This window comes from Physella acuta, unplaced genomic scaffold, assembly GCF_028476545.2.
Source record: "Physella acuta isolate Inbredline_101_S28 unplaced genomic scaffold, ASM2847654v3 ptg001040l, whole genome shotgun sequence".
NCBI classification, from domain to species: domain Eukaryota; kingdom Metazoa; phylum Mollusca; class Gastropoda; family Physidae; genus Physella; species Physella acuta.
Window position 1 is genome coordinate 301,237 of NW_026732557.1, and position 12,528 is coordinate 313,764.

Genomic DNA, 12,528 nt, shown 5'->3' on the forward strand with positions numbered 1-12,528 from the left:
TGAAGTAGAGTTCACTTGTTTCAGTGACATCTTTAGTTATAATCTGCTCTTTTTAATTATATGATTGCTAGTTGTATTCCTTGTGTCCTCTCAACTTACTTATCCATTTGCGGACCCTGAAGAGCAAATGGCTGCAAACACACCTCTTCACTGGACTCTCTTTATATGCATCCTCTTAAGCCTAGCAGCCCTAGACTCTTCTTCTACTGACCGCAAGGATTTTCTTGGCCAGCCTACTTTCATCTTTCCCTTGGGATTCTTTCTTGGCAATGTTGTTCTCTCCCCTTCTCAGGGTATGCCCTATCCATCCCCATTTTCAGGCTTTAATATCCTTGTCTATTGGCTGTTATTTGGTGTTAGGCCACAGGTTGTTATTCGACATTTTGTCTGGCCATCTTATTTTTAGGATGTCGTAAACATCAGTTTGAGAATGACCGCATCCTGTCTATATTTGTTTTAGTAACCCTCCAGATCTCCGAACCATAAAGCAATTCCTTGTGTTACTGTCAATAAAAAATTGTATTTTCCATCCTATATATTTTTTCAGCTTGCTCTTATGATCAGCATAATAATACAGTTTTATTCAGTAATGTTTTCAGATTTAAACAACCGAGGTAACTTACTGAATGTGGATGTTAAGAGTAAAGTTTCCCTTTCAAACCTGACGGTCTATGGGCCAAGTAGAGTAGAGTTCACTTGATGGGACGGAGTGGTCTAGCTGTAGAGAGCTGGACTGCTAACCCGTAAGTCTCGAGTTCGAATCGGGGTTCAAGTCAGTTGAACGTCCCTGAGTCCACTCAACTCTGATGGGTACCTAACTCACGTTAGGGAAAGTAAAGGCGGCTGGGCATAGTGCTGACCACACTATCTCTTCATATGCCGAGGTCACAAGTGAATGTGGATGTTAACCATTTCAAAAAAGGCTAACGGTATTGCCATTTCTCACAGAGCACAGAAGCTGTATCAATCAGTCGAGACGAGGCTGAAACATTGTGCCGGGATACACTGGAGAAGAGTGACATAATGAAAGTATGTGGGGATCAGATCACTAGTACCCAGGTTAAACAGAGCATAGAGGACTGTGTGAATGATACGATGGTGAGTTTTGTTTTGGTTCAAGGAATATGTTGTTTTTTTTTTATTTTCATTATCACTGTTCATCACCTTCAATAAAAAAATTATTTTATTTTCATTAACACAGTTCATCACCTTCAATAAAAAATCTATTTTATTTTCATTATCACAGTTCATATCACTTTCAATCAACGTTTGCTTTTATTTTCATTATCTCAGTACGGCACATTCAATAAAAAAAAATTATTATTATTATTATCAGTGTTTAATCCATTCATTTTACTAAAAAGCATTTAATACAAGTGGCTTAAAAATTATAAAATTCAAATAAATAGTACAATTCTGAGTTGTTGTAGGCCTATCATAATCATTGAGGGTAGATATCATGGGATACAGGAAGTATGAGGTAGGGTACAGTTGATCTATTAAACTTGACATGTAAAGAGATTGTGTGATCTTTACTTAGCTGACTTTGTATACTTCAACATGTTATTTCATCACCCAATGTATGTGGTCTAAATGAGATTGTAAATTTTATTCTACTTTGTTCTTATTTGTAATGCTGGAAGTGATTTCTCCCGATTCAATTATTATACACCGTTTAAATTGTTGACTCTGCTTTTAGCCTGCTTTTCTTTTGGAATAATTTTGACTGAACAATTGCGCATATTTTAGATCACAGGCCAAAAAGAGTGGGCAGTGTCACACCTACGTGACTTAGGAGATGAGTGTCTGATGCATGCTGTTCGGAACCCGTCCGTCTGGACTGGGGCGAGTGAGACACCAGGTCAGCCTGACCTACCCAAGGCTTTGGTCACTCAGCTGTGTGCTGAAGATTGTGGCCCTAATGGTCAATGTGTCAAAAGTAAGTCTAACTAAAGATTGTGGTTCAAATGGTCAATGTGTCAAAAGTAAGTCTGACTAAAGATTGCTGTCCAAATGGTCAGTGTGTCAAAAGTAAGTCTGACTAAAGATTGTGGTCCAATGGTCAGTGTGTCAAAAGTAAGTCTGACTAAAGATTGCTGTCCAATGGTCAGTGTGTCAAAAGTAAGTTTGACTAAAGATTGTGGTCCAAATGGTCAGTGTGTCAAAAGTAAGTCTGACTAAAGATTGTGGTCCAAATGGTAAATGTGTCAAAAGTAAGTCTAACTAAAGATTGTGGTTCAAATGGTCAATGTGTCAAAAGTAAGTCTAACTAAAAATTGTGGTCCTTATGGTCAATGTGTCAAAAGTAAGTCTGACTAAAGATTGTGGTCAATGTGTCAAAAGTAAGTCTGACTAAAGATTGATGTCCAAACGGTCAATGTGTCAAAAGTAAGTCTGACTAAAGGTTGTGGTCCGAATGGTAAATGTGTCAAAAGTAAGTCTGACTAAAGATTGTGGTCCAAATGGTAAATGTGTCAAAAGTAAGTCTGACTAAAGATTGTGGTCCAAATGGTTAATGTGTCAAAAGTAAGTCTGACTAAAGATTAACTTCAATGTGTCAAAAGTAAGTCTAACTAAAGATTGTGGTCCTAATATTCAATGTGTCAAAAGTAAGTCTGACTAAAAATTGTGGCCCAAATGGTCAATGTGTTAAAAGTAAGTCTGACTAAAGATTGCTGTCCAAACGGTCAATGTGTCAAAAGTAAATCTGACTAAAGATTGTGGTCAATGTGTCAAAAGTAAGTCTGACTAAAGATTGTGGCCCTAATGGTCAATGTGTCAAAAGTAAATCTGACTAAAGATTGTGGTCAATGTGTCAAAAGTAAGTCTGACTAAAGATTGTGGCCCAAATGGTCAATGTGTCAAAAGTAAGTCTGACTAAAGATTGTGGTCCAAATGGTAAATGTGTCAAAAGTAAGTCTGACTAAAGATTGTGGTCAATGTGTCAAAAGTAAGTCTGACTAAAGATTGTGGTCCTTATGGTCAATGTGTCAAAAGTAAGTCTGACTAAAGATTGTGGTCAATGTGTCAAAAGTAAGTCTAACTAAAGATTGTGGCCCAAATGGTCAATGTGTCAAAAGTAAGTCTGACTAAAGATTGTGGTCCAAATGGTAAATGTGTCTAAAGAAAGTCTGACTAATGATTGTGGTCAATGTGTAAAGTAATTCATGCAAACTACTGTGCTGTGTCTAGATCTCTGTGCATTAAACTTTGAGCTTATTTGTCTAGCTGTCTGTGTATTGAACTTTGACCTTATTTATCTAGTTGTCTGTGTATTTAACTTTGAATTTATTTGTCCAGCTGTCTGCATATTGAACTTTGACCTTATTTGTCTACCTGCATATTGAACTTTAACCTTCTATGTCCAGCTGTCTGTGAGTGCAGTGACGGCTACTCAGGTGAGAGATGTCAGTATGGTCCTGACACTCAACCTGAAGTGTTTGGCCTGTCTTGGGCGACCTGTGACACCCAGGCATCAAGTTGCCTCACAGTGAGCCTTGATGGCAAACATTTCAGCAAGTTCAAGGACTTCTTCTGCCACTTTCAATATGCCACAGTAAGTTGTGTTTTCTTTGTTGGTTTTTTCTTATTCGATAACACAAAGCCACAAAGAAAAATGTTTAGGAGAACTGACATAACCTGATGCATAAAAAAAAGTTAAGTGAGAGACGAATAGTTTTACTAGAGAGAAATATTGTTTTAATTGCTTATTAACAGTACAATTAAAAGCAAATAATTTTAAAGCTTTTATTTTTGTTTAATTAATGAGTTATAAATGATAATTGTTTCAATGTTCACCAATGGGTACCTCACCAAAGCCTGGTTAAGTAAAGAAGTCTAAACATATACCTGACCACATAATCACTTCATTGACAAGGTCAAAGATTCAGATAAGCTCTACTTCGTCTATGCTAGTTATATGTTAATTTTTTGTGTATACATGCATTGTCAGCCTGTGAGAAATTAAGATAAATTTGATAATTTAGATAGTAATTTATCATGACAATGTAATAAACGTATTATTTTGATGTTTTTTTATTTTTAAGTTGAAACTATTAAATTTAAAATTATATTTTTAAGATGGAGAAATATTATAATCTTTTAGCTAAAAAAAACGAATTATATATCTATATATGCTGCAATATTCAAAATTTAATTAGCGATAAGCTCCAAATATAAACATTTTCCATTTCCAGTCAATTTTTCATGTTAATAAATGTAAAAGTGAATTTTTAAAATTAAAATTTGGATTTTTAAAAAACCAGCTACACCTGTCCAGAAAGACTGGTTGTTCCTCATTAGCTGCACCCAAGACCTATTCTGATATACTTTGTGTAATAGATTGAGATAATTGTGAGGTCAAGGGAACTCACTCTTCTGTATTAGTACTATATTTATATTGTTATCTTGAGTGATGTCCCTTACATGATATAAATAGTTGTCTCTCGCCACTTCCTTCCTCTCCTGATTATCAACATGTAGTTAGACCCAATAAACGTTTTATATACAACCACATGCTTCTATCGTCAATCTATTATATCTGGCGACGAGGATAAATGATCCACTAGAAAGAGCACCTACTTACGCAAAAAAGAGGTTTGCTAGAGCTTATTAGCTAAGTATTTCTAGAATAATGGCGCGGTATGGCCAAATAAAAGAATTTGATTCGAATGATGAAATCATTCAAGATTACCTAGATAGGTTAAGCTTTTACCTTGAAGCAAACGACGTGACGATGGAAGCCAAAAAGAGAGCTGTTTTGTTAACAGTCATAGGGCCTCAACAATTTAGGCTACTAAAGGACTTATGCGCACCAGCTAGTCTAACTACCAAGAGCTTTAACGAGCTGAGCAAATTGCTAACAGACCACCATGCGCCTACCCCATCAAAGTTTCTATGTCGAGCTAGATTTGACAGTAGGACTCGTCAACCAAACGAGTCAATATCAGAATATGTTGCTGCTTTACGTCATTTAAGTGAATTTTGTGAATTCGGCGATACGCTGTCTGACAAACTATGTGAAAAGTTTGTGACAGGTGTAAACAGCCCTGATATTCAAAGAAAGTTGCTGCTCGAGTCAGATCTAACATTAGAAAAAGCAATGCAACTCGCAACTTCAATCCAGCAGTCATCAGATGCGGCGAAATCTCTAACACCTTCAGGGATCCATGCAGTAAACAGCAGGTTAGTCAATAAACATCAACCCCATCAGAGCATTCCAACTTATGCTAAACAGCCTGCACGTTCAAATCCTAGATCTAAATCTAGTAATAATTATCAAAAATGTCATCGATGCAAAGGTCCCCATGCATCTCATCGGTGCAAGTTCAAGTCTGCAACTTGTTATAAGTGCAGTAAGCAAGGTCACATTGCCAAGGCCTGCTTTGCAAAGTCTTCGTCTGTTGCTAAATCTAGCCAGTCAAGACAGTACCGCAACCAAAGGCAGCACTATGTTAACTCTCACCAAGACTACCTAACCCAACCAATGAACCACTCTACCTGTGAAAATGCTCAAACTGATTCGCAGCCGGATTTCAACCTGTTCTCTGTGAAATCAATAAGTCATGCTCCCATCAATGTACCAGTTTATATCAACGGTAAGAGCATCAGCTTCCAACTTGACACTGGAGCATCTCTAACAGTCATAACAAAGAAAGATTTTGACGCTGTCACAGGAGGATCAGTGCCTCTACAGCCATGTCACAAGTGCCTAACAACATACACTGGTGACAATGTTCCGGTAATAGGAGAGTGTATGGTTCATGTAAGTTATAATGGTCAAAGTGTTAAACTTCCTCTTCTTGTGGTTGAAGGAAATGGACCACCATTACTAGGTAGGAACTGGTTAAGTAATCTTAAGTTAAATTGGGAGAGTATTTGTTCATTGAACAATGGAAAAGAATCTAGTCTTACTTCACTAGATAAAGTTATATCTGAAAATAAATGTGTTTTTAGTAATTCAGGTTTACTAAAGGATAGAACAGTGAAGATAAGCATTAAAGACACAAATCCAAGATACTGCAAAGCTAGAGTTCCACCTTATGCAATGAGGAACAAAATTGAAAATGAGCTAAGTAGATTGGAATCTAATGGCATCATAAAGAAGGTAGACTATTCCGATTGGGCGTCGCCCATTGTGCCAGTGTTAAAGAAGGATGGTTCTATAAGAATTTGTGGAGATTATAAAACTACACTGAATAAGCAAATAGAGCTAAATAGGTACCCTATTCCTAACATTGAGGAAATTTCTTTGAATTTGGCAGGAGGAGACAAATTCACTGAATTAGACTTTAGTCATGCTTACACTCAACTAGAACTGCATCCAGATTCAAAAGTCTATACGACAATAAACACACATAAAGGACTCTACCAATATGAAAGACTATGTTTTGGCATATCATCTAGCCCTGGAATTTTCCAAGCTGTCATGGACAGTATTTTTAAGGATTTTCCAAATGTTTGTGTGTACTTTGACAATGTGTACATAACTGGTAAGAATGACACTGAACATCTTAAAACACTTGATAAAGTATTGAAAATTGTTGGTGAAAAAGGTTTAAAGATAAACAAAGATAAATGTCAATTCATGTTGACAGAAATTAGTTTTCTTGGTTATATATTGAGCAAACAAGGCATCAGACATCAACCTGAGAAAACAAAAGCCATTAAAGAAGCACCCAAACCTGAAAATACCCAACAACTAAGAGCTTTTTTGGGCTTGATAAATTACTATGCAAAGTTCATAGGAAATCTGTCTGGTAAACTATCACCACTGTACAAGCTGCTACAGAAAAATGCAACTTGGCACTGGGGTAAACAACAAGAAGCTGCTTTTAATACAGCAAAAGAGGCTTTGTCTTCTGACACCTTACTAACTCACTATGACCCAGGGAAAAGACTTATATTAACATGTGATGCTTCACCAGATGGTGTAGGAGCAGTCTTGTCCCACATGGATGAGAAGGGTGACAGACCCATTGCTTTTGCCAGTAGATCTTTGAACCAGGCTGAGAAAAATTATTCTCAGTTAGATAGGGAAGGCTTAGGCATCATTTTTGGTGTTAAGAAATTTCATAAGTTTCTGTTTGGTAGGAAGTTCACCATCTTTACAGATCATAAACTATTGCTAGGTTTATTTGGAGAAAACAAAACCCTACCTGAGCATGCCTCACCAAGAATTCAAAGATGGGCTATCACACTAACTGCATACAATTATGAATTGAGATACAAACCTGGATCTGAGAATAGTGCAGATAGTCTGAGTAGATTACCTTTAAAAAAAACCAAAGCCTGAGCTATGTACCAGAAGATGTATTTGTTCTCTTCACTATCATGGATAACTCCAATATAAATGTGAATGATATTAAAAGAGAAACACAAAAAGATGAGTGCTTAATAAAAGTATATGAGTACTGTAAGAATGGTTGGCCTGAAGAGTCTGTGAATGATGACTTAAGGCCATATTAAATAAGAAATAAAAACCAGATGCCAATTCAAAAATAGTTCCATTAAATCATGACAACACATGCATTGAAAGAGAATTTGGTGTTAATAAGAATGTGTATCTAAGAAATTATGGGAGAAAGGAAAAATGGATACCAGGTCAAATTGTTCAATGTACAGGACCTGTGTCTTATAAAGTAAAAATAACTTGTGCAGATAATAAGTGTGAATCTGTCAATCCCACCAAATCTGAACAGTTCACACCAACTCAGTTTGTTCCACAACCAAGTTCTGTTGATATGAGTGAACCAAGTTGTCTGGAGTCAGAAAATGTAAATGCTGGAGTTAATGATTTAAATCCTAGACCTCCTGAGATAGAGAATCCAAATGGTCAGAATCTTGAGTCACCAAATCAAAAGCCACTGAGAAGGTCAAGCAGGACAATCAAGGTCCCAAATAAGTTAGACCTATGATTTTAAAGGTCAAAAGGACTTTGACATCATTGTTTTGTATCTTGATTATGTTGTGGCATATTGTGCATTGTTTGTAAGGATGTAATCTACCATAGTGTTCATGTTACAATATAATTGGTGATTTTTGGATACTATCAATTGTTCTATTGAGAGATGTGTTATTGTGTTCTAAGGGTAAAGGGATGTAATAGATTGAGATAATTGTGAGGTCAAGGGAACTCACTCTTCTGTATTAGTACTATATTTATATTGTTATCTTGAGTGATGTCCCTTACATGATATAAATAGTTGTCTCTCGCCACTTCCTTCCTCTCCTGATTATCAACATGTAGTTAGACCCAATAAACGTTTTATATACAACCACATGCTTCTATCGTCAATCTATTATACTTTGTCACAAAATTTTCTGTACTCTATTCAACATCTCCACCAGATAACTGACTCAGCAGAGAAAACAGAAGAAAAGCAGGTTGTGTCTGCTGAAGCTATCAGCTGGTCTGCCATAGCCTGCACCCTCCCAGCACTGCGAAGTGGGTACATCAGCCTCAGCAGTGACAGATCGCAGGAGGGGGAGAGAGCTTTTCTTTACGTCGTCCACAACTCCAGCTGCCAGATTTGTACATTGAATGACAATCTAACAGATGTGCAGTGTCAAATAGTTGTAAGTAGTTTTTTTTTTCTCTATTTACTTTTGACAGATATTAATTTTTTCTTTGGCAAATTAAAATCCTTATTAGAAATATTTCAATTTATTTCTTGTTTAATTTGTACTACATCTTGTTTTTAAATTTGTACTGCATTTTGAAATATATCAACTTATAAATTATTTTTGAATTTTTGAATAGTTTTTTACCACTTAAATGGATCTTTTACTTTTTTAATTAATAGTATAATTTACAGTATAATTCACATATTCATTTTTATTTTGGAAATATGCTTCAACATTGAAAATAGTTGTTAATAGCATTTAAAAAATACTATCCAACTAAATATAGATATTTGAGTCTGGAATTACATGTTGGTCTATGTTTTAATGTATTTTTCTAATTGCTTTATGTATAAAGAAATAAAATAGCAAGCTAAATTACAATTATTAAGATATGTGGAGTTTTTATATTATTTATTTTTTTACCATGTTGAGGTATCTTCCAGCATTGTGTGTTTAGGAAAGTTTAGGTATTATACCATTAATTCTTACAGGAAAACCAGTGTGGAATTAATGGAAAGTGTTACCTGCCTGATGAAGTGGACCCTGACGATTCATGCAACATTTGCAGCTTAGAGCACAGCAACACTTCTTGGACCAGAAAAACCGGTAAAATTTGCGCATCTAAAAAAAAACAAGTTATTTTCTCCTGTCACATTTCTAAACTATAAAATTTGTGATGTTTTTGTGATGGATTACTGAGTAGCAATTGTTGGACTTTTAAAAAATTTGACAAGCTACAGATAATGCATTTTATCATAGGAAGGACTGGATTAGATACTTAAGAAATTGGGATTTTAACTAAAAAAAAGCGGTCTGAGCTGAACTTAACTTGCATATATTTCTATTGGAAAGCGATCACCTGCTTTGCGTTAAACTTGGAAATTTGTATTTTAAAATCGTCCAAATCAAAAACCATGTTCTTTTTTTTTTTGTTAACTTTAGGAATATTAATTAAATTTTCACTATAAGTATTCTATAAAATTAAAAAAAAATGTATTCCCAGATTCAGCCTGCATGAAGGATGATGGCCCACTCTCACAGAAAGCCATCATTATAATTGCTGTAGTGTGTGGGGCCGCAGTGCTACTGGCCATTATAATCACAGTTGTCTGCCTCTTGCGCAAAAAACGAAGGTGGGTTGTTGTTTTTTTTTTAGTTGAATAAATAAAGTGAATTACTATTAATCACTGACCACATTTTATTAAGCAATAGTTTAAAATGAAGTTTAACATTGCAATAAAAGCAGTGCGTTGATTTAATCTTACATTGTGTGTGCGTGTGTGATTACAGACAGAGGAAACATGTGGTGAAAAAGGACTACAGAGAGGTCTCCTTACATGAGACCAGAACTGATGAGACTGAGAAGATATGAGCTCAAACATAAATGTGTGCTCATTTTTGTGAAGATGTGAATTCAAGCATGAACTTTACATTGTTCGTGTGAGTGCATCTGCAAGGAGATGTGAATTCAAGCATGAACTTTACATTTTTTACATGTGTGCATTTTATAACTTCATGGATTTATTTGCATTTTCAATTTTTATTTTTTTTTTATTTTTAATCTACCATTTATAGAATTGTTTTTTGTTTTTTTTAACATTAGTTAATTATGCTTCTTTTTATAAGAAATTTAAAAATATTCTAAAAATGTGTTTGAAAATATAATTATCCTTTATATTAATCTGTGCATTTAAAAAAAAATAATAATATCAAAGCCTTTTATACTGCTATTACACTGCCTTTGTCTTCAAATGATGTGATATTGTGGGTTTGTTTTAATCTCTAGTCTCTATACTTTTATTTTAGACAAATCAAAAACCCCAAATTTGAAAACTTTTGTTAAAAAGTAGAGCACTATGTTTACAGAGATTCTGATAATCTTTATATTAGGGTCTAAGGCTAAGTGATCTAAATCCATTTTAGTTTGAAGGATGTCTGTGTAGTAGTGTATAGCATGGTATTCTTGCCTTATCATTGTTGTAGTAACATTTAATAAAATACACAGCATTAATGCACATCAAAAATTAAACTAAACTGCCAGTTTGAGCAAGTATAGTAACACAGCTTTATGAATTGTTTATATAACTTTACCTAATACACTCTCAACACATTTCCATTTACTAATGATCTGCAGATCTTACTGATCTTTATAAAAGCCAGAATAACTTTTTTAAAATATATCCACTAATTTTTATAGGGTGGCCAACCCTAAGAAAATTAAAACAATTTAAAACTTGTTTTTAATCAACATTTTTTAATTTGACGTGCATCTAATTTTTAAATGAATTGAACATATACATAAACAATGACCTTTAGTTTTTCTAGAATGTTTTACAAAATTAACAGCTTGTTTTAATCCTTGCCTTCGTGTGTTCTGTAATGTGTTCTAGTATTTTATAATTGGAAAACTTGCTTCATTTTTTGGCTTAAATACAAAACTTGTATAATTAATACAACAAAAAAAAATTAATATATTTTATTTTATACATTTATACTAAGCATTTTAAAATTGTGTGAAATGTTGCTTATTTTGTGCCTTTCTTGCCAAAGGATCCCTTGATATAGATTGCTAATTATCGCATGTTTATGCAAATTTGTTTTAATTAAGAGGCCTTCTATGTATCATCGTACAAGGATACCTTCCTTGTATAATGAAGTTACCTATAATCTGTTTATCATCTTACTATGGGTGTATAACATTTTTGGACAGGATACTGCTATTATGTATCTTGTAACTGTTGATTTAATTCTTGTTGTGTGAGGTTACCTATAAGCTATGTAAAAAATATTACTATGGAAGTATTGCTTGTTTAGTTAGGTTACCTATAAGCTATGAAAAAATCTTGCTATGGAAGTATTGCTTGTTTAGGTAGGTTACCTACAGGGGCGGAACTACAGTGCCGCCAGACCCCGCAATGCGGGGGGGCCCAGACCGAATGGGGGCCCAAAAATCCCGGCTAAATTATTTAAAAAAAAATTTAAAAAAAAAAATTTAAAAAAAAAAAAAAAAAAAAAAAAATAGGTGGAGGTCGAGTTATCTTTCTTCTACAGTTACAAAAAAACACGATAGTCGGCAAACGTCTTTGAAAAAAAATGTACAGACTATAGCTCGAGAGACCGCCAGACATATAGACAACTTCAAAGACGCAGGGGCGGAACTACAGTGCCGCCAGACACCGCAATGCGGGGGAGGGGGGCAGACCGATTGGGGGCCCAAAAATCCTGGCTAAATTATTTTTAAAAAAAAAATGTAAAAAAAAAAATTAAAACAAAAACAAAATTAATTTTTTTTTTTTTTAAATTAGGTGGAGGTCGAGTTATTTTTCTTCTACAGTTACAAAAAAACACGATAGTCGGCAAACGTCTTTGAAAAAAAATGTACAGACTATAGCTCGAGAGACCGCCAGACATATAGACAACTTCAAAGACGCAGGGGCGGAACTACAGTGCCGCCAGACACCGCAATGCGGGGGAGGGGGGCAGACCGATTGGGGGCCCAAAAATCCTGGCTAAATTATTTTTAAAAAAAAATGTAAAAAAAAAAAAAAATAATTTTTTTTTTTTAAAATTAGGTGGAGGTCGAGTTATCTTTCTTCTACAGTTACAAAAAAACACGATAGTCGGCAAACGTCTTTGAAAAAAATGTACAGAATATAGCTCGAGAGACCGCCAGACATATAGACAACTTCAAAGACGTAGCCTACCTTTTTACTTTTAGTGGCGTCGATTAGGAGAACAAAAAAGGATTGTTATATTGTTTACATTATTAAATATATATATATATATATATATATATATATATATATATATATATATATATATATATATATATATATATGATTGTGTGTTTAAACTACTGGCCTGGACTCTACAAAAAATATAATTATTTATTTCGATGTCATA

At 34.5% G+C, this 12,528-nt stretch overlaps 1 protein-coding gene across 1 annotated transcript in view; it reads left to right on the plus strand.

The window, feature by feature from the left end:
• Positions 1-11,580, plus strand: part of LOC131954917 (uncharacterized) — a 34,851-nt gene extending 23,271 nt beyond the window's left edge. Inside the window, exons 15-21 of the mRNA XM_059318762.1 lie at positions 949-1,098; positions 1,750-1,939; positions 3,369-3,556; positions 8,350-8,577; positions 9,117-9,231; positions 9,629-9,758; positions 9,916-11,580. Of these exons, the coding sequence (XP_059174745.1) occupies positions 949-1,098; positions 1,750-1,939; positions 3,369-3,556; positions 8,350-8,577; positions 9,117-9,231; positions 9,629-9,758; positions 9,916-9,997 (1,083 nt within the window). The 3' untranslated portion in view covers positions 9,998-11,580. The remainder of the gene's footprint in view (positions 1-948; positions 1,099-1,749; positions 1,940-3,368; positions 3,557-8,349; positions 8,578-9,116; positions 9,232-9,628; positions 9,759-9,915) is intronic.
• The last annotated feature ends 948 nt before the right edge of the window (positions 11,581-12,528 follow it).